General features: G+C 38.3%; 1 protein-coding gene across 1 annotated transcript in view; it reads right to left on the bottom strand.

Moving 5' to 3' along the window:
- Positions 1–22,703, bottom strand: part of PAPPA2 (pappalysin 2) — a 301,019-nt gene that overhangs the window by 254,964 nt on the left and 23,352 nt on the right. Inside the window, exon 3 of the mRNA XM_025354616.1 lies at positions 4,282–5,353. Within this exon, the coding sequence (XP_025210401.1) occupies positions 4,282–5,353 (1,072 nt within the window). The remainder of the gene's footprint in view (positions 1–4,281; positions 5,354–22,703) is intronic.

A 22,703-nucleotide genomic window follows, 5' to 3' on the forward strand; every position in this document is an offset into this window, starting at 1 on the left:
AAAATTCATAGATAATTATTCTTTCTTAGATCATCATAAGTAGAGATTTAAAAGTGTGGTTTCTACTGTGAATAAGCATTAGACATTTAAGGAAAGTCACCAGCATAAAGAACAGTCATTAATTTAAAATATAATAAAAAAAGAAAAGTTGACTTCAGAGGTATCAGATATAACACACACAAAAAAAATTCCAAATGAATCACATTTTTATCTTTGAAAATGTCTGTCTTAAAATTTTTTTAAGATTATATTAAAAATAATCAAAGAATAAGAAGGTGTTAAACGTATGATTGTTAAAATATAAAAGTAAATAAAAGCATTGAAAGACTCAAAGAAATCTCAAAAAAAAAAAAGTAGAACAAACTAACAGAGAACGTAGGAGAGAAAAGAGACAAAGAGTGAGTTCAGTAGATTCATCCCCAGGAGTATCAGGGGTAACAAAGAGAATAGAGAAAACTGAATGAAGAAATATCAAAGTAACAATTTAAGAGATTTTTCCAGAGGCAAGGGGCATAAGTGTCCAAACTGAACAATGTTCAACAAAAGAACAATAAAAGTCAATCCCTAAAAAATAATCTTACAAATTCCTAGAGTAACAAGGCTAAGGATAAGATTCTAAAAGAATATATAAATATATATATATGTGTGTATATATATACTCACACACTATAAAAGTACACACAATTATCAGAACAGAAGCTAGAAGTAATTAATGAACTTCTTCATAAGTTTGAGTTAAACTGTTTTTCAATTCAAAATTTTATACCAAGTCAAACTATCAATTTTGTATGAAAGTAGAACGAAAACATTCTGAGAAGTGCATTTTCAGAAAACATTACCTAAAACATCTTTTCTTACAAATTTACTTGAGGATGCTTTCCAGTAAAATAAGGTAGTAAATTAAGAGATATTCATGTAATTCAGGACACAGTGGCTCTATCCCCCAAAAAAACGCATTGAAGAGAAGTCCCAGGATGACAACTGTGCAGCAGACCTAAAGATACCTGGCCAAGATTGGAAGAAGTGAATACAATTAACTAGAAGGGAGAGCTCTAGAGGAGTGCAAAAAACATTTTTTGAAGGGTGAAGAAGAAGAGTTTTATTTAGTGTTAGAACAGTTCAGAGGAGGGGAACATTTTTATAAATTTATTCTACAAATTAGCCGGTAAAATAAAGCATTTGAAAGCAATCAAGAATATCAAGAAAGAATAAAAGACGGAAGGAAGGAAGGAAGGAAGGAAGGAAGGAAGGAAGGAAGGAAGGAAGGAAGGAAGGAAGGAAGGAAGGAAGGAAGGAAGGAAATAAATAGAGACTCAAGGGGTTGGGCTGGGAATGGGAAGAAGCTGTGCAAGAAAAGAAATATAATAATAGAATAGTACTTTGTTCTGCAACAAATAACATTTCACAGTCATAATACTATAATACATACAATTGATTCAACAAAAATAGTAAAGTAATTATATGGAAGGATGTAAGGACAAGGAAGGAGATAATGTAAGGGAGTTAGTCCCGTCTCTATCTTAAGAAATCAATGGATAATGTTTAAAATTGATGAACCAAGCAATATAAATACAATATTTAGAGGTGTACAGGAAACTACCAGAAAAAAAAAAAGGTGAAAAAAATAGAGATAGTAACCTGTGCAAAGCAAGGACAGAGTGTGGAGAAGGATGGGGAAGAGTTAGGCAGGTGACTGATTTTCTTCCTTCTGTCTTTTGTTATAATTTGATATTTTAAACCATGAGCAATTTTCACTTTGAGTTAGTATTTTTAACTATCAAAAAGTATAAATATTTCCTTTGTATTCCACAAAGCAGGTTTTATATGTGGGGCTAAAAGAGTCACTTATGAATAAAGGTTCAAAACACTACTGGGTCTATAAATAGGAGTGAGTTCCTCTTCTGCAGGCAGTGAGGTAAGTCATAAACACCCAGATAAGGGCAGTGTGATAGGAATTTAGAGAAAGAAAGGGAAATTCTGAGGAGAACAATACCTGGGTACCTTGAAAGACAGCTCTCTCAGACAGGGCAGGAGGTCATTACTATAAACTGGGAGACCAGACTTTCTCATTTCTCCGGGGGATCCTAAGTGTTGCTAACCACTGCTGTTAGTGAGGTTTAGCTTCTGTTTGAGGTTACCAAAATCTAAAAACCAAACCCAAACATAATTTTCTTTTCTTCTTCTTTTTTTAAATTATACTTTAAGTTCTGGGATACACGTGCAGAACATGCAGGTTTGTTACATAGGTATACACGTGTCATGGTGGTTTGTTGCGCCCATCAACCCGTCATCTACATTAGGTATTTCTCCTAATGCTATCCATCCCCTAGCCCCACCACTCCCTGACAGGCCCCAGTGTGTGATGTTCCCCTCCCTGTGTCCATGTGTTCTCATTGTTCTAAACAGAATTTTATTATACAAATAGTTCTGATAATTTGATTAGTTCTCTTTGCATCACTATGTAAATAAAGACTTCCTATCTGTCAGCCTTAATAATAAGAACTAATGTTATTTTAGAACTATTTGTGTACATTGAAAACGTTAGAGCTACTTTCCTATACTTTCATTTGATTCACAAAATAACCTGAAAATACTGATAATGCAAGGTATTACTGCAATCATCCTTACTTCATAGAGAAGACTTCTGAGTTTCCAAAAGTGACTTGCGTAACTTGCAAACCTAGTTAAGTAGTGAGGACTCCAAAATTTAATCATGTCCCTTGATTCCAAATCGTATACTCAGTCTTTTACACCACATGCTTAAAGTACAGGCCACTCTATTAGTGGTAACTCATACCAAGAGGACTTCCCACACACAGGGGTACCAGGAACTACTTGTACAAATGGTGTCCAACACAAAAGCAGCCATCAAGACATTGGGTGGGAGCTGAGATCCTGTTCCCCCACCTCCCACCAGCCCTGTACCCTAGGTCAGGTAAGCCTTTTCATAATTTGAACAAAGGCACCAGTTGTGTATTGGGGATACCTTGTCCACAAACACATATTAACAAGTTCACTAGCTACCTACTTACTTTCTTACCCTCCTCTATTATGTCCAACCCCTGCATCAGCCATCAAATGAGAATCTTCTTATGGCTTCTGTCTCAGAACAAGAGACACATCAGATCCATTTATTCATCAACTTAAACAACTAAATGTCAGCTGCTATTCTAGGCCTTGGGAATATAGTAGTTAACAGAATAGATAAGGGCCCTGATCTCATGGAGCTGATATTCCAAATAGGGGAAAAACAGACAAATACATGAATGTGAAAGAAAAAATATCAGAAGTACTAAGTGTTAAACAGGAAATTTAAATTAGTTGATGTAACAGTAATTGATAGCTGCTTTAATCTGAGGGATTAGGAAAGGCCTCCCAGGTGGTAACATCTAAGTAGGCATTTGAATGACAAGAGAGAGCCCACCAAGGGAATATTAAGGAAAAGAGGATTCCAAGAAGATGGAACAGCAAATGCAAAATCCTGAGGGCAGAAAAAAGCTTGATCTGTTCAATGGAATAGAATCAAGTCAGTGAGGCTGTGCTATGTGGGTGGGGATGGAGAGGCAGACAGGGGCCAGATTGCATTAAGAGCCTGTGTGTCAGGTAGGGGATTCAGATTTTATTCTGAGTGCAGTGGAGGAAAAAATCTTAAGACGAGAAATGACAGTATCCAACTTACCTTTTTCAAAAGATCCTTCTGGATGCTGCACAAAGAATGGAATTTAATGGGGCAACAGTGAAAGATCTCAGTCACCTAAAGGAGACTAGTGGCTAGCTGTCACACGAAACTTTACGAAAGTGTTGAACTGCTTAGACTAAACAGACCTAAGACCTTTTCACAGATCTGCATTACTTTGCCAAGACCCTAAGACTATAGGAAGTATTGTCACGTGTAATAAGTATTGACTGGTTTCTATGTCTGGATACCTTGTTCATTCTCCACGAAGATTTCCTGGCCTCCTCTGGTAGAGCAAGTTGTTCAGCTTTCCTGTGCCCGAAGTATCTGGTGCATATGCCTTTGGGTGCACTTCCCACTATGTACACAGCTTTCTGCACCACAAATAGTGAGTTCTGTGAGGGCTGTCTCTTGTCTCAGTCATCTGTGTTCCTAATTACCTAACAGAACACCTAGCACTTCACAAAAGCTTAATACTGTCTGATGGGGTGGATTAATGTTGTATTCAGGGACTGTGTGAACACATTTGTCTCCAAAACCAAACAGATAAAATGATGTCAGAAATGTACCCTACAAGTAGGACACCCCAAACCCCAATCCCTTACCTCTTGGGTGAATCAGGGTCAAAGCAGGTCTTGCGCACATCAGCCACCTGGGGGTCGCAGCAGTCCCCGTCGTCAAAGTCGTTCAGCATGTTGTTACACTCCGCGTGACAGAGCCCATCCCTGCGGTTCCAGGAGTAGCAGCGGCCCTGCAGGCGGCAGTCACCCCCATCATAGCCTGTGAGTGGGTGCTCACACTCGGGGTCGCAATGGTCATTGCCAATCTTGCTGGGCTCACAGTTCACAAGCACAACCCGGTGTCGCAGGGTGGAATTGTGGACCTGGTGGACGCTCAGCTGCCAGCTGATGTTGTAGCGGTTGAAGGCCTCATTCAGTGCCTCGTGCTGCAGACGAATCTGCTCCTCGCTCACAATGGGGTTTAGGCCCTCATCATCACAGATGTTCACCACCTGGTAGCGTATCACCTTCTCTCCCCGAAGGGGCCAGTATCCATTGTACCGGGAGATCAATTCCACGTTGTCACAAACCGTTTGCCCACAGAGTGGGGGCCGCAAAGGCGACAGAATCTCGGGCTCTGGCTCAAAGCCCTGGAGAACCTCAAGTCGTGGGTACTTCTCATCTCTAAAGGGAACCCATTCTGTGTTCAGAGGCTCAAAGCTCGCTGTCAGGACCAAGTCAGTTGCTTCCTCCTCCCCGCTTGAATGCTGAGAACTGTGTTGAAAATGGTTTTGTGGCAGGGCGGTCGACCAGAAAACCAGTGTGCCCAGGTGTCCACGGAAATAGCGTCCATCCTCAGAGCTGTCTCCCCCCAGAAGCAAAGAGCGGCAAGATGCCATGAAGGGGCTGTTCAGGGGACCAGACTGATCTAGACTGCTAGCCACCTGAGTGCCATGCACATACAGGGCCATGCGCCGTCCATCGTAAGTGGCTGCCACGTGGGTCCATGTGCCTGGTTGGTAGCGACTGTGGCTAATCAAGATGGTGGCTTTCTTCATGCGGTCGGTGCGGAGGGAGAAGAAGAAGCGAGCATCCCGCTTTCCCTTGTCCTTCCCTGAGCGGATCCCCAGGGCCCAGCCTTTGTCACTGACAGTGTGGGAGCAGTTATCAAACACACCTGGGAAAGAAGGAAGAATCGAGGGAAGAGATACCAGATACAAAGGGGAATGGAGAAAGGGAGAAGAAAGCCCATGTAAATAACAAGAATGCAGGTTTTTAATGGGGAATAAAGTAAGTGACACAGACTTCTCATCTGAGATGCCTGCTCATATCCCTATATCAGGCCGTTCTGGCATATCCTATCCCCAAAAGGAGTGATTTGAGATTCCAGCCAAGTTAACTCATTCTGGTATGTTTATATAACCAAAATGGAAGCTGGAAAGCAGATGTTCAATGCAAATGGCAAGAATTCTCTAGCACTCCATCACAAATGTGCTTCATGCTGACTGGCTTTGAGTCCATGCCTTTCCTCACTGATCCTAGCGCTTTTCCATTTCCTCAGAAGCCCTGAGAGTAGTCATACTTTTTGCAAATGACAGCCATTTCCTACCCTCTGGAGGGTGATTTTTCTCTACTGAACGTTAAAAAGATGATACTCATGGAGAAAGCAAAGAGTTGATTAATCAGGGAGTCTTTTTAGAGAAGTTGATAACATCCCAGACATCATTCCTAGCCCACTATTCCCTCTAACACCTCTCATGGGTAAGGATGCCCATCCACAGTGAACAACTGTTCCCCAGAGAAAGCAATATGGCACTGCCCCACGGTCCTAGCCTAAAAATCTAGTCACTGAGTTAGTAGAATGACTGTTCTATACCCAATACCACCCACCACAGTACAGAAGCAGACTGTTTCCAGATTAATAAAGGTCCTATCATACACTACCTGCCTTGCTCAGAGCAGGCACAGGGCATTTAACAGGCACAGGGCTGTTAAATCTAATTGAATAAACAAAGGATAGAACACCCATAAATAGTTAGATCATTAATAAGTTGGCAGCAGGAAGGGGCACAAACTTTCAGATGTGGCATGATTGCAGATGGGACTCAGGCAGTTTGGAGGCCTTAAATGTTCGTAGTAACCTATCTTCAGTTTACCCACCATCTCTTCCTCAGTACCTCTTCTAGTACATAGTCTCTCAGGAATAGCTTTTACTAATAAATCACAAGAAGTCAGTACATCACATAGGAAATGCTTAATAAATATTGCTTGCACCGATGAATAAATGATGGAAAAATATACTAGCCTTTTGATCAGATACCTGGGTAAACATCAAGAGTCTTTCTCCCCAAGCTTGTTAAATAAGACTTTTATTTTTTCCTGACCTATGCAATCCAGTCCAACAATAATTCTTCTTAGACAGTCTAGATTTATAAGCCATGAGGATTCCTATTCTGATGGCAGGCAAGTGCTTTACAAGTAGTTATATTTCCAAAAGTGATAGAATATCTTCTCTTCTGTCTTCAGCATAAATTAATAACTCATGGTTTACAAAATAGAAGTACTTTTTAGCAAAAATATTTCCTCCCTAACCCAGTAATTCTAGCAACTATACTTTGAATTACTAGTAATGACTAGCTACAGTTCAATGGGGTATTCCGATTTGGGTTTTGGGGTTTCAGTTGTTATTGTTTTCACACTGGGGTCTATCTGTTAAAGAAGTGTAAGGAATACTCCTCTACAAACTCTTGTATTGAGCGGATTTTCAAAAAAGCAAATAAATCTAGTGAGATTAACACTAAGTTCCCTGATTCATATTTTCTCCTGGTCCACTCATTTTAATAAGTAGTAAGTAGTTTTAATTATCTATCTGACCTATGATCACATGGGCTGCAATACTGAATATCAGGACCATGGAGTTACTAATCTATCAGCTATTTGCTGATCTTTAAGAGAAAGTACTGGGGAGGTTACTTTATATTTGATGCATACACACAGGTATATGCATGAGTTCAGATATAAATTGTTAGACTTGACATATAAGTTACCAGATAATTAACATGATTATCTGCCAGGCATCTACTTACAATTTTAAACATTTTAATTTGCTGTCCTTAGAACTTCTAGTCTATTATCAAAAAAATAATTGTTCTTATTTGTCTCATAGAAAGGCATAAAGTTATTAATAGTGTATCTGAAATGATATTTCTAACTTCTTGAAATACTAAATAGAAGATGGACCACTCTGATTATACTAGTCTAGTTCTGATTAATATAAGTTAGCAATTATATCAAAAAATATTTATAGCCAAGAGCACTAAGATCATCTATATTACTTGTGAGATGTAGCCAGTATGTACAGGTATTATTCTGAATGATTACCAAAGTAATGATTATTTGCTCTCTAATTTAGGATGTCCAAACAGCAAATGAAAAACCTCACTATATTGCTTAGATAACTACATTTTACTTGCTTTGTTACCATTGTTCATACTTCATCTGTAGGGAAATAGAGTATATAGTTGCTGAAGCACTATCCTGCACTCCCTCCAGTTAAAAAGGCATACTTAGCAAATAGAATTCTCTGATTCAATGCCAACAGCTCTAGTTGTGAATCAGTCACATGTGAAGCTTTCACAAATACAGACTATTTTGAAGCCATATGGAGAGCTTATCCCATATTACAAAAGAAATCAAGTTCCTCACTGCTGCTTAGTAGAATGAAATGTAGAAGACAGAAGTTGAGAGCCTTAGTATTTTTCATTCAGTGAAGGAAAGTTAGCAAGATTGATATCAATGGTAAGTTAAATCCGACATGAAAATGTAAAGATCATCTGAGATTCTTTTAAATCATTTGTTTAAAAATTATACTAGATCAGGAATCTTAGATTTGTCCAAGGTGTCCATGCAACAGTGATACATACTTGTTCATTAATTCAGCAAACTAATGGAATGAGGGGTAGTTAGGATAAACGAGGTAGTTAGGATTCATAGGACCTGTTATGAATAAGTGCACAGAAGCATACTAAGTTAGCTCACCCATGCAAGTGCAAGTTTGGTAGATATTTACAAAGCAATACTATCTGCCAATCTCAGTACTTGGTGCTGGAGATTCTATAGTGATCAAATAATTATATGATATCATGGAGAGTTCAATGTAATGCAGAAAATAAACCTGAAATGAATAACAATGGAATAGGCTGACTACTGAAAGTATAAATAGCTATGGATGCAGCAAAAGGACCTCTTTATTAAAACATGGACATAACATAGCAGAAATTCTCCCTAAAGCCATTAAATGTCAACTTCCCAACACTGACCTGTCTTGTTAATAATTTGATTCCTAGAAGGTATCCACCATAAAAATCTGCCCACAAGATTAGGACTACCTTGATCACCAGTCAGACTGTCTGGGAAGGCTAGAGAGCGCCAAAGCCAAAGAATTCCAAGAGATAAGGTCAGACATTGCCAAGCTCAACGTCCTGCCAGTTTACCCAGTAATATTCATTGCAAGAGTCCTCAGAACCTGCCTTTATATAAATTACTCACTTCAGCCAAATCTTCTACATTGGAATTTTGTGTGTATGTATGTGTGTGTGTGTGTGTGTGCCTGTGTGTGTGTGACTCTATTCACTTTTACTTAGCCTGTAATGTTATCTCCCATTTATATAGTCCTTGAGCTTTCCAAATAAATCTTTTGCATACTGTTATTTAAGTGGTAAAACCATCCTCTGAGGCAGACAGAGTTATTGTCATTGGCCTTCTTTTATAGATGCAGACACTGAGGCTTTGAGAGATCAGGTGTCAGACTGGGTGCAGAGAGTACACTAGAACCAAGATATCATTATTTTGAGCCCAGAACAGTTTTCTACAAACCCTATGCGGGAAAGACCATAGTGCATGTGGTTAAAAGCATGAGTCAGCCAGAAATTATATTCTACAATCTACCACTTACATGCTGTATCATCTCAAAAAAAAAAGTTATATCACCTTGCTGAGCTCTGGTTTCCTTATTTGAAGGTTTTACCTGAGAAATAAAATCTGTACATCTTCAGCATCCTTCAACCACAAGCTGAGACCTTAGACCGCATGAGGTTGCTGTGAGAATTAAATAAAATATCATATGCGAAGTATCTTAGCACAGTGTTCAGCTCAAATAAAGTGATTAATAAACATTAGCTATGATGAGGAGAAGGACTTTCATGATGTGTTATCAAAGGAAATAATAAATTAGATATAAAACCAGTGGTATGATAGTAAATATTTAACAACTGGTCCTCTGAAGATTAAAAAAAAAATCCAAGTCCTGATTTGCGACATTTGCCAATTTCTGTGATATAAATTACTGCCACAATGGCCAATTTTAAGTTACCAGTATGATGTCACTGAACATGGATTTGGGGAGAGATATGTACAAGTTTCTCTGATGAACCAGTTTGAGTCGATTCCATTACTGTAAAGACTAAAAAGGAAAGCAATTGCAAGCTGCCAAATGTCTCCTTTTCCCTTGGACTACAAAGTTAGATGTGGCTGCTTTGCTGATAATATCATTTTTGTAATTTAAAAGGGGGTAAATATTACCTATAATCTGAGTTTTCAGCCACAACATGTCTACTGGAAGACCCAGTGACCAACTGTACCTGTGGACAAAATGTGTCCATCCCAGGCCTGCTCTTCTTCATTCTTTAGCTACAAATTGGGGTCATAGAGCAGCCTGCACAGCTCCCCACATGCTCTCAGGAGGGACCCTCAGTCCTACTTTATTGACCTCATTAAGCAAAAGCAAGATGAACTTTGTTTCAAAGGAAAAATTACAGAATCCCACATTTAGGAGACTTCTTCTCAGTCTAGCAGAGTAAAGACTGACAAAACCAATGAAGTCCAAGCCAACACAATATACGTGGTGAAACTCTTGAGTTTGTGCAACATTGAGATTTTATAATTTTGGATGTATGTGAGATAGAAACAAACATGTTATAACTATTGTTTATTCATCAAAGCCACATTCTTGGAAAGAACAGAGGGACCAGTACATGAATATGATTTATGAAATTACTCAACACTAAACTGAACCATGATAGCCCATGGATTAGAAAAATCAGATCAAATGATGTAACTCAAAAGACCGTGGTAGTGTGGAAGCCAAACATTTGGACCATATCATCTTACTAAGAATCATTTTCTCAGCTCTTTCTTGTGACTGGCTTCCATCATATATGTTAACTAAATTTAAAACTGTTTAAGCACCTTACCTTGTATTTAATCTGAGTTTTGAGAGAAAGAAAAGTAAATTAAGGGAGGATATCCTGTTAATTGTATACCTGTTCTCAACTCCAAAAATTGTACTTAGAGACCATGGGTATCTCACAGAGCAATATGCTCTTGTGGGTCTTAGCAAACATCACTTGTATCCACTTCTCTACTATCATTAATTACCAGCACTTGGAATTGATAGAGTCAATTATACTCAAGGAGAAAGGTTGTCTCTCAAACTGGAATATATTCCTCCAAAGCAACTACGAAAAATTCTAATAAAGCACTGAACATCATAAATAGAGTTACAAACAGCTGTTTCATGAAAACAAAAGTTTTTAATGTGGCCCCTGTAAAGTAGTAATCCTGCTTCTTTCCATTACTTGAGTGTTTTTTGTTTTTTGTTTTTTCTTTTTTGATGCTCAGGATATCTGCTGCTTATGCCAAAAACAGACAAAGAGACTTGAACTGTGTTTTATAATTTGTCTACTATGTGCAACTCTATCCCTGGTGGACATGCTGCCACCCATAACAAAGTCCTGAAAAACAGCTTGGCAGGCCACCTTGGGCAGACACATCTTCAGACTGACCAAATGACTGTGTGCCTGTTCTTGAGGTCTGAAAAACAGCCCGGTGGGCTTGCTCCTCAAGGACACATCCCCAGGGCAGCCAAGGAGCTGTATGCCCATACCCCTGGCCAGAGTAAAAGGCCCATAGCCCTAACCTCAGTGAGCCAGACCCCCAGCTGACTGACTTACCATGAGCATTATGTGCACTCACATCTCTCCCTCCACCTAAGAAACGGCCTAGCAAGCACACACCCAGCAAAGCTGTGCCACTGCTGCCACAAACTCTTGCAGCCTAGGCCACTGAGATAGAAAAATCACTAGCATGAATTACAGCTGAAGAAACTGACTAGAGACTACTGTGTCCATGTGGAATTAAAGCCAATACACCCTACCCAACTGACACCCTAAGACCTATCTATAGAAATAAGTCTTTTTCTAAGATTGCCCTCTCTTACCACTCCTATCTGACATAGTATTGGAAGTTCTGGCCGGGGCAATCAGGCAAGAGATAGAAATAAAGGGTATTCAAAGAGGAAGAGAGGAAGTCAAGTTGTCTTTGTTTGCAGATGACATGATTTTACATTCAGAAAACTCCATCATCTCAGTCCAAAACCTTCTTGAACTGATAAGCAACTTCAGCAAAGTCTCAGGATACAAAATCAATGTGAAAAATCACAAGCATTTCTTTACACCAACAACAGACAAGTGGAGAACGAAATCATGAATGAACTCCCATTCACAATCACTACAAAGAGAACAAAATACCTAGGAATACAGCCAACAAGTGGTATGAAGGATCACTTCAAGAAGAACTACAAACCACTGCTCAAGGAAATAAGATAGGACAAAAACAAATGGAAAAACATTCCATCCTCATGGATAGGAAGAATCAATATCATGAAAATGGCCATAAGGCCCAAAGTAAGGTATAGATTCAATGCTACTCCCATCAAATTACCATTGACGTTCTTCACAGAATTAGAAAAAAACTATTTTAAATTTCTTTTTTTTTTTAATTTTATTATTATACTTTAATTTCTAGGATATATGTGCACAACGTGCAGGTTTATTACATAGGTATACATGTGCCATGTTGGTTTGCTGCACCCTTCAACTATATTTAAATTTCATATAGAATCAAAGAAGACCCCAAATAGCCATGACAATCCTAAGCAAAAAGAACAAAGTTGGAGGCATCACGCTACCTGACTTCAAACCATACTACAAGTCTACAGTAACCAACACAGCATGGTCCTGTTAGCAAAACAGACATAAAGACCAAGGGAATAGAACACAGACCTCAGAAATCACACCACACACCTACAACCATCTGATCTTCGACAAACCTGTCAAAAATAAGCAATTGAGAAAGGATCTTCTATTCAGTAAATGGTGCTGGGAAACCTGGCAAGCCATTGTCAGAAAACTGAAACTGAAACCCTTTCTTATACCTTACACAAAAATTAACTCAAGATGGATTAAAGACTTAAATGTAAAACCTAAAACCATAAAAACTCTAGAAGAAAACCTAGGCAATACCATTCAGGACATAGGCATGGGCAAAGACTTCATGACAAAAATGCCAAAAACAATTGCAACAAAAGCTAAAATTGACAAATGGGATCTAACTAAACTAAAGAGCTTCTGCACAGCAAGAGAAACTATCATCAGAGTGAACAGACAACCTACAAAATGGTTGAAAATTTTTGCAATCTATACATCTGACAAAGGTCTAATATCCAGAATTTATGAGGAGCTTAAACATATTTACAAGAAAAAAAAAAACAAACAACCCATCAAAAATGGGCAAAGGGTATGAACAGACACTTCTCAAAAGAAGACATTTATGTGGCCAACAAACATATGAAAAAAAGCTCAACATCACTGATCATTAGAGAAATGCAAATCAAAACCACAATGAGACACCATCTCATGCCAGTTGGAATGGTGATTATTAAACAATAGATGCTGGTGAGGATGTGGAGAAACAGGAAAGCTTTTACACTGTTGGTAGGAATGTAAATTAATTCAACCTCTGTGGAAGACAGTATGGTGATTTCTCAAGGATCTAGAACCAGAAATACCATTTGACCTAGCAATCACATTACTGGATATAGACCCAAAGAAATATAAATCATTCTACTATAAAGGTACATGCACACTTGTATTTATTGCAGCACTATTTACAATAGCAAAGACATGGAACTGACCCAAATGCCCATCAGTGATAGACTGGATAAAGACAATGTGATACATATACACCATGGAATACTATGCAGCCATAAAAAGGAAAGAGATCATGTCCTTTGCACAGCCATGGATGAAGTTTGAAGTCATCATCCTCAGCCAACTAACACAGGAACAGAAAACCAAACACCACATGTTCTCACTCATACATGGGAGGTGACCATTGAGAACACATGGACACAGAGAGGGGAACAACACACACCAGGGCCTGTTGGGATATGGGGGTGAGGGAAGGGAACTTAGAGGATGAGTCAATAGGTGCAGTAAACCACCATGGCATACAAATATCTAGGTAACATACCTGCACATTCTGCACATGTATCCCTGTTTCTTTTTTTTTTTTTTTGAAGAAAATCTAATAAAAAATAATCCTACCTGGATTTGCTGCCAAAAAATAGAATTGTATTTGAGGCAAGACATTTGAATGATTTTTATCAAAGATAAAAATTAAAACAAATGTAAAAATAAAAAACAAAACACACAAACACACAAAAAAAGAAAAGTCTCTTTTTATAAATCTATTTCATAAAATTGCAAGACGTGACTGTTCTACTGGATACACAGAAATCAATGTAAGAACACATCAAACATAGAAAATCAAGGAAATATTACACCTCCAAAGGAACAAAATAATTCTCCAGTAACGAAATTCAATTATAAGGAAATATACAAAATAGCAAAAACAATTCAAAATAATAATCTTAAGGAAACTCAGTGAGATATAAGAGAAAACAGATAGATGATTAAACAAAATTTAAAAATTCATTATTTGAATGAGAAATTCAATAAAGAAATATCATAAAAGAGAACCAAACATATATTTTAGAGCTGGATAATTCAATGAATAACACAACAAAGAGTATAATCAATAACTTAAACAACAGATTAGACCAAGTAGAAGAAAGAATTTTTGGACTTGAAGACAGATCTTTTGGAATAACTCAGGCAGACAAAAAAATATTTTAAAGAAAGAAAAACCTACAAAAATGTATGAAACATCAGTAAGTGAACAAATATTGGCACTATGGGAGTTGCAGAAAGAGAAGAGAAAAGATGAAGGAAACCTATTTAATGAAATAATAGTGAAAAACTTCTCATGTCTTGGAAAAGGGGTAGACATTCAGATCCAATAAACTCAAAAGTCTCCAAATATATTTAATCCAAACAAGTCCTCTCCAAGGCGTATTTGAATTTTGCCAAAAGTCAAAGACAAAAATAGCTAGAGAAAAATATAATACCAAGTCACAAATAAGGGAATACCCATTAACCCAATTGCAGATGTCTCAGCAAAAAACATACAGGCCAGAAGAGAATGGAATGAAATATTCGAAGTGCTAAAAGAAAAAAACAAACAAATCTGTCAGTTAAGAATATTATACCCAGCAAAGCTATTCTTAGAAATGAAAGAGAAATAAAGTCTTTCTCAGATAAGCAGAAACTTGGAGAATTCATCACCACTAGATCAGTCTTACAAGAAATGTTTAAGGGAAGACTCCCTCTGGAAGCAAAAAGTAACTGCATGTGTTCGTGAAAACATATGAAAGTACAAAACTTGCAGATAGAGTGAATACACAAAAAAAGAAACAAATCAGTTCAGGCACAGTGGCTCATGCCTGTAATCCCAGCACTTTGGGAGGCCAAAGTGTGTAGATCATGAAGTCAGGAGTTCAAGACCAGCCTGGCCAAGATGGTGAAAACCTGTCTTTACTAAAATACAAAATACAAAACTTAGCCAGGTGTGCTGGCAGGCACCTGTAATCCCAGCTACTCAGGAGGCTGAGGCAGAGAATTGCTTGAACCTGGGAGTCAGAAGTTGCAGTGAGCTGAGATTGCACCACTGCACTCCAGCCTGGGCAACAGAGCAAGGCTCCATCTCAAAAAAGGAAGAAGGAAGGAAGGAAGGAAAGAAGGAAGGAAGGAAGGAAGGAAGGAAGGAAGGAAGGAAGGAAGGAAGGAAGGGAGGGAGGGAGGGAGAGAAAGAGAGAGAGGGAGGGAGGGAGGGAGGGAGGAAGGAAGGAAGGAAGGAAGGGAGGGAGGGAGGGAAGGAAAGAAGGAAGGAAGGAAGGAAGGAAGGAAGGAAGGAAGGAAGGAAGGAAGGAAGGAAGGAAGGAAAGAAATCAAACCTTATCACTGCAAAAACCATGCCAAACATAAAAATAAACAATGAAAGTAAGAAATAAAGAATATACAAAACATTGAGAAACAATCAATAAAATGAACTAAAAAATACAGATTGATCAAAGGGATTTTTAAAAGATCCAACTATATGTTGCCTATAAGAAACTCAATTCACCTGTAAAGACACACATAGACTGAAAGTGAAAAACAATACTCCCGGAAATGGAAATCAAAAATGAACAGGAGAAGCCATACTTATATACAATAAAACAGATTTTAAGTCAAAAACTTAAAAAAAAACAAAAATGCATTATATAATAACAACAGGATCAATTCAGTAAGAGGATATAACAATTATGTATGTATATATGTACCCAATACAAGAGCACCCAGATATATAAAGCATATATAAAGCAAATATTATCAGATCTAAAGGGATAGCTAGACCACAATACCCATTCTTGGCATTGGACAGTTCAGCTAGATGTAATATTGACAAAAAAAGCCCATAAGATTTGAACTGGTCCATAAACTGAATGGACCTAACTGAAATTTACAGAACATTTCACACAACAGCTGCAGAATACACATTCTTTTTATCAGTACATGTAACATTCTCCAGTACTGGCAAAGCATTAGGACACAAAACAGATGTCAACACAATTTTTTTTGAGACAGGGTTTTGCTCTGTCGGTCAGGCTGGAGTTCAGTGGCAGTACAGCCTCAACCTCCTGGGTGCAAACAATCCTCCCACTTCATCCTCTCAAGTAGCTGGGACTACAGGTGTATGCCACCATATCTACCTTTTTTTTTTTTTTTAGTGGAGATAGGGTCTTACTATGTTGCCCAGGCTGGTCTCAAACCCTTGGGCTTGAGCAATCCTCCCATCTCAGCCTCCCAAAGTGCTAGGATTACAGGTGTGAGCCATTATGCCTAGCCTCAAAATGATTTTAAAAATCAATGTCAGCCAGACACAGTGGCTCATGCCTGTAATCCCAACATTTTGGTAGACCAAAACGGGTGGATCACTTGAGCCCAGGAGTTTAAAATCAACCTAGGCAATATAGTGAGACCATGTCTCTAAAAAAATAAATAAATAAAATAAATAACATCAAATATCTTATCTGATCACAATGGAATAAAATGAGAAATCAATAATAATAATAGGAACATTTTTGAAACCATAAAAATACATGGAAATTAAACAAGATACTCCTATATCTAATGGATGAAGAAATAATAAGATAATATATAAATTTCTCACAAAAAAATGAAAATAGAAACACAACATACCAAAACCTATGGGACACATCCAAAGCAGTATTGAGACAAGATTACAGCAATAAAAACCTACATCAAAAATTGGAAATATTACAAAAAACAATGATGTAACAAAGCACTTGAAAGAATGAGAAAAGCAAGTACAAACAAAACCAAAAATTAGTAGAAGGAAATAAATAAAAATAAAAGGAAAAATAAACAAAAGAGAGACTAAGAAAGTTCAATGAAACAAAAACTTGGTTTTTTGAAAAGATATAGAAAATGGACAAACCATTAGCTAGAGTTAAAGAAAAAGGCCCAAATACATAAAATTAGAAATAAGAAGATGTTATAATTGATGTCACAGAAATACAAAATATCATTACAAACTATTATGAATGCTCCAATAAATTAAAAAGTCTAGAGGAAATGGATAAATTCCTGGACGCATGCAACCTGCCAAGATCTAACCAAGAAGAGATATAAAGCTTGAACAGATCAATAACAGGTAACAAGACTGAATCAGTGATTTAAAAAGTATCTCAACAAAGAAAAGTCTTCACTGCTTCACTACAAAATTCAAACGAAACTTTAAATAACTAATATCAATTATTTTCAAACTAATCCAAAAAAGTTTAAGGGTAAGGTAGTTCTAAACTCATCCTACTAGGCCAGCATAACCCTAATACCAAAACCAGACAAGGATACAGCAAAAAAAGAAAATTACCTACCAATATCCAATAAATATAGATGTCAAAATCCTCAACAAAATATTAGCAAACCAAATCCAACAGCACATCAGTAAAAGCATACACTATGATCAAGTGGGATTCATCCCAGACATGCAAAAATGGTGCAAAAATTATTTATTCATTTCAATGAATGTATTACGGAAAAATAATTTAATAAAATTCAACATCCTTTAATAATAAAAACTTTCATAAATTAGGTAGAAAGAAAGTACCTTAACACAATAAAGGCTGTAAGTGACAGCTAACATGTACTGAACAGGGAAAAGCAAAAAGTGTTTTCTCTAAGAACTGGAACAAGGCAAGGATGCCCACTCTCACCACTCTTATTTGACATAGCACTGGAAGTCCTAGCCAGAGCAATTAGGCAAGAGAAGAAAACAAAAGGCATCCAAATTGGAAAGAAGCAAGTAAAATTGTCCATTGGCAAATGAAGTGATCTTAAATAAAGAAAAACCTAGGCCAGGTGCCGTGGCTCACGCCTGTAATCCCAACACTTTGGGAGGCCGAGGTGGGTGGATCACGAGGTCAGGAAATCGAGACTATCCTGGCTAACACAGTAAAACCCCATTGCTACTAAAAATACAAAAAAAAAAAAAAAAAAGATTAGCCAGGCATGGTGGTGGGCACCTCAGAAAACTGGATATCCATATGCAGAAGAAGGAAACTAGACCCCCACCACTCACCCTATTAAAAAAAAATTCAAAATGGATTAAAGACCTAAATGTAAGACACAAAATGATAAAGTTGCTAGAAGAAAAAATAGGGGAAACACTTCAAGATATTGGTTTGAGAAAAGATTTTATGAGTAAGACTTCAACAGTACAGGCAACAAATGAAAAAACAATTGAACTGAAAGCTTTTGCACAGCAAAAGAAACAACTGAAAGAGTGAAAAGACAATCTATAGAATGGGAGAAAATAGTTGCAATTATTCATCCAACAGTGGACTAATATCCAGAATATACAACAACTCAAACATTTCAATGGCAAAAATACAAATAATAGATGAAAAAATGGGCAATGATCTGAACAGATACTTATCGAAAGAAGACATAAAATAGCCAACAAATATATGAAAAACTGCTCAACATCATTAATTATCAGGGAGATGCCTATCAAAATCACAATAAGATATAATTTTACCCCAGTTGGGATGGTTATTATTAAAAAGACAAAAAAAAAATGCTGGCAACGATGAAGAGGAAAAGGAACTCTTACATACTGTTGGTGGGAGTGTAAACTAGTACAACCACTATGGAGAACAGCATGGAAGTTCTTAATAAAACTCTAAATAGAACTATCCAATAATTCAGCAATCCCATTACTAGGTATTTATGCAAAGCAAAGGAAATCAGCATGTTTTTGCAGCACTGTTCACAATAGCCAATATATAGAATCAACCCAAGTGCCCAACAACGGATGAATAAAGAAAATGCAGTATATAAACACAATGTAATATTATTCAGCCATAAAAAAAAAGAATGAAATCCTGTCATTTGCAGCAACATAGACAGAACTGGAGGACATTATATTAAGTGAAATAAACCAGCAACAGAAAGTTAAACATTTCATGTTCTCATTCATATGCAGAAGCCTAAAAAGTTGATCTCTTAGAAGTACAAAGTAGGATAGAGGTTTTAGAGGCTTGGAAGGGTGGCAGGAAGAGGGAGATAGGGAGAAATTTGTTAAAGGATACAGAATTACAGCTAGGTAGGAGGAATAAGTTCTAATGCTCTATAGGATGACTATGGTTAAAATAATATGTATGTTTCTTAATAGCCAGAAGAGAAGATATTGAATATTCCCAATACAAAAAATGATAAATGTTTTAGATGAAGGAAATGCTAATTACTCAGATTTGATCACTACATACTTCATAAATATATACAGTTATTACATATCAATTTAAAAAATAAACAAAAAATTGTTAATGTTGCTGCTCTAGATGCTGCACATGTGCCACTCTATTAATCTCTACCATAAATGTATGAGCTGAGTGTATCAGACCAAAAAACTGAGAATCAGAGAAGTTGAGCAAGTCATCCACCATCTCACAGTTAGCAAATGCCAGAAAGGTATCAAAAACAAGTCTACTTGACCAAAAAGCCCATGCTCTTTCTACTACACTAAAACATTTTAAATATGAAATAATTAGTTCTTGGTTGTTGTTTTGGGGCAAGAAGAGTGACAAGGGCTGGTGAGTGTGACATTAACAAATTTGCAGACCATTACTTGCAGATGACTGGAATCTGACTCAAAAAAATGCATAGACTAACCTCCACACCTGGAAAGTTTGGAGGACAGAACAGAGTGGCTGGCCCAGCTGTTTATATCTCCCTGTTGGCCATTAGTAAATTGACAGACTGCCTTCCAAACATTTGGTAAAATTTCTGGGTGGCCCTGCAGACTTTTGACACACAACATTTAGTAATCACTTCTAGAGGACCCCAAGATAAGGAGGGGCTAATGGGAAGAGCAAACAACTGAAAACTCACTTCCAAACAGGTGACTTCAATCCCCACTTCCTCCTTTTTCCTGGTTTCCCCATTTGGTATGTACCTGGCAGAATAGAATCTGTATTTGAAGGGAATGTAACAAAAAGAAAAGTGAGATAGCCCAGCTAGGAACTGCTTCTGCCCCTCAAATGCTCTAATTGTTCACCCTTTCTCTACTGGAAAGCTCCCTTCTCAGTTACTGGAACCTTCTGTCTGTGGGTTTTGACAGAATGGAGTCACCTGACCACAAGACCAGATAGACTGGGTATGCTTCAACAGTGCCCCACCACCCTAATGAGAAGGAAAAGTATAATCCACCCTGGGAATTATAATAGTCAACTAAAAAGTGAGGAAAATATCTTCTAAGAACTGTCAGAAATCCACCTGTCCTTGGTGTTCTTATTTGATGGTAGTGGAAAAGGGGAAAGGCACTGTCTCATACCCTTTTCTTCCTCAAAGCCAGGTATTTCAGGAACATTGTGCCAACTTATTCCAGGGTGTTCAAATGAATGGAAAAGCAAAAAAATGCCCCTTTTATATAGGTTATATAGGCCTGATGTACATTATCAACATGTATCTCTCTCTTTGTCTGAAATGCCTCCCTTCTATGGATATGCCCTTCAAAACTTACCTTAAGTTTCATCCTGTCTGTGAAGTTTTCCTTGACTACCTTAGTCAAAGTGATCTTGTTTTGCTGAGCTTTGTTGAGCTGCTGCTATTTGTGAAGCAATCTGAGAGTCCCCTGATGACAAGAGCCTATCTTAGACATCTATGAGTTTACCACAGGAGCAAGAAAGGATGGGTTGTATTTCCTTGTTCCCACTCTGCTCCTGAAGTCAAATGGGGTCATGAGAGACTTGACCCAGAAAACGAGCATTTCCCACAAGTCCTGGGGAATGCTAGTAACCTTGCAAGTGCGTCTGACCTAGAAGAATGATCCAAGGGGACCAAGCATGCCCCTTGCTCTGCAACTACATGTGGTTGATTTTCCCCATAACGTTAGATGAGCTTTTCCACAGCCATCACATACTAAGATGCTTTCTTCTAGATCCTACACAGTTAGATTACAGCATATGTGATAAATCTTATTGACAGCTTTTCTTGGACAAAGCCTCATTCTGGAGGGAACATTTATCCATGGCAGAGTTTCGCAGAGGAGATCATTTAACAACAAGCCAAGGTGGCAGAAAATGAAGATAAGGTCCAGGCAGAAATGCTGCTCTTGGCACAGACACATCCATGGAATCTCACTTCCAGGAAACCCCCATGGCAGAGTTCTGCTCTGTACCTCTGGGAGGACTAAAGTTAGGAGTGAGAGTCCTCCTTCTCCAAGAAGCCCCATCAGCTTCCAGGAAGGTGAAGCTCTATTCAAAAAAACAGAGGAGTCATGCAGTGTCATCAACTCTGGTAACTAAAAAAACATGCTGTGTGGTGCAAGTTTGTTTTTAGGAGGAAAATGAGCAAAAACAGGGCCAGGTTAGGTCATGACCATAAATCAACACCCTACGAGGCAAGGTCCTCTCTCAGGATGTTATGCCTGTGGCTGTCCCACACACGTACGTGCGGCCTTCTGCAGAACTACTTATCCAACACCCTGACCCCCCAGAGAGAGCCTGAGGGGAATAAAACAACCAAGGAGGAGAAGGAAAAAAAGCCATCCATCAAAGATCAGGCAAACCTGGCAGAGAGCAGGACCGTGTGAGCAGGAAGAGTGGGAGAAAGTGAAAAAAAGAAGCTTGGGGAGGTGTTTTTCAGCTGTTCTAGATAACTTTCCTTTAAGACAGGATTAGGCTTAGCTTTTTGTCTGTGACTCCAAGCTTTTACAAATAAGAGCACGGAGTGGGAAAAACCTCCTGGGGACTGTTTCACTAGCACCTTTCCAGTAAATTTTTCACCTTCTCATTACAGTCTATTTTTATTGTAGTCATGCTTTCATGTGCAAGGATAATAGAAAACAGGAGAGGAGATTCCCCTGGCCTTCCTTAGGCCACCCGTGTGCAGGGTGGAAGTCAATGAAGCAGATTTGCAGGGAGAGCACGGGGCTTGCTTTTGTGATTGCTTGAGAGAACAGGAAAACATAGAATGGTGAGATGGGGGATAAGAATCTAAAGGAGTTGAAGAGGTGGCCTGCACATGATGCCCATAGAAGGCAGTTGGCATGGTTCCTGGCACAATGTCAATAAATATTAGCTACTCTTACAGTTATTATTGCTAGTTATTAGGAATGGGGGAAGTGCAGGGAGCTAAATCAGAAGCACCAACATTTTCTACACTATCTAAAATCAGCAGCACCTATCTGGAAGTCAAGCTGAAATCACACACAGACCTCCTAAAAGACAAGTCTGGAGCTTCTCAGATTTTACTGTGGATATGAACAACCTGGGGATCTGAATAAATGCAGATTCCGTTTTAGCAACATTTTCTACACTATCTAAAGTCAGCAGCACCTGTCGGAAGTCAAGCTGAAATTGCACACAGACCTCCTGAAAGACAAGTCTGGAGCTTCTCAGATTTTACTGTGGATATGAACAACCCGGGGATCTGAATAAATGCGGATTCTGATTTAGCAAGTATCAAATGGCACCTGAAATTCTACATTCCAATAGACTATCTGGTGAAACTGATGCTGCTGAATCTCAAACCATACACTGAGGAGCAGGACTCCAAATCAGAGCAGACCACGATCTGTGTCCTGAGGATGGGCCTTTGTTAGCAGTGAGTAACGGACAGAGACTTATCCAGTGGCTCAATACAATCGACATCCTCAGGCTAGTCTCCACTCCTACCTTCATCTCACTTATGACAGACACACACAAATACACACACAGCCCCCCT

The sequence above is a fragment of the Theropithecus gelada genome, chromosome 1, assembly GCF_003255815.1.
Source record: "Theropithecus gelada isolate Dixy chromosome 1, Tgel_1.0, whole genome shotgun sequence".
Taxonomy (NCBI): Eukaryota; Metazoa; Chordata; class Mammalia; order Primates; family Cercopithecidae; genus Theropithecus; species Theropithecus gelada.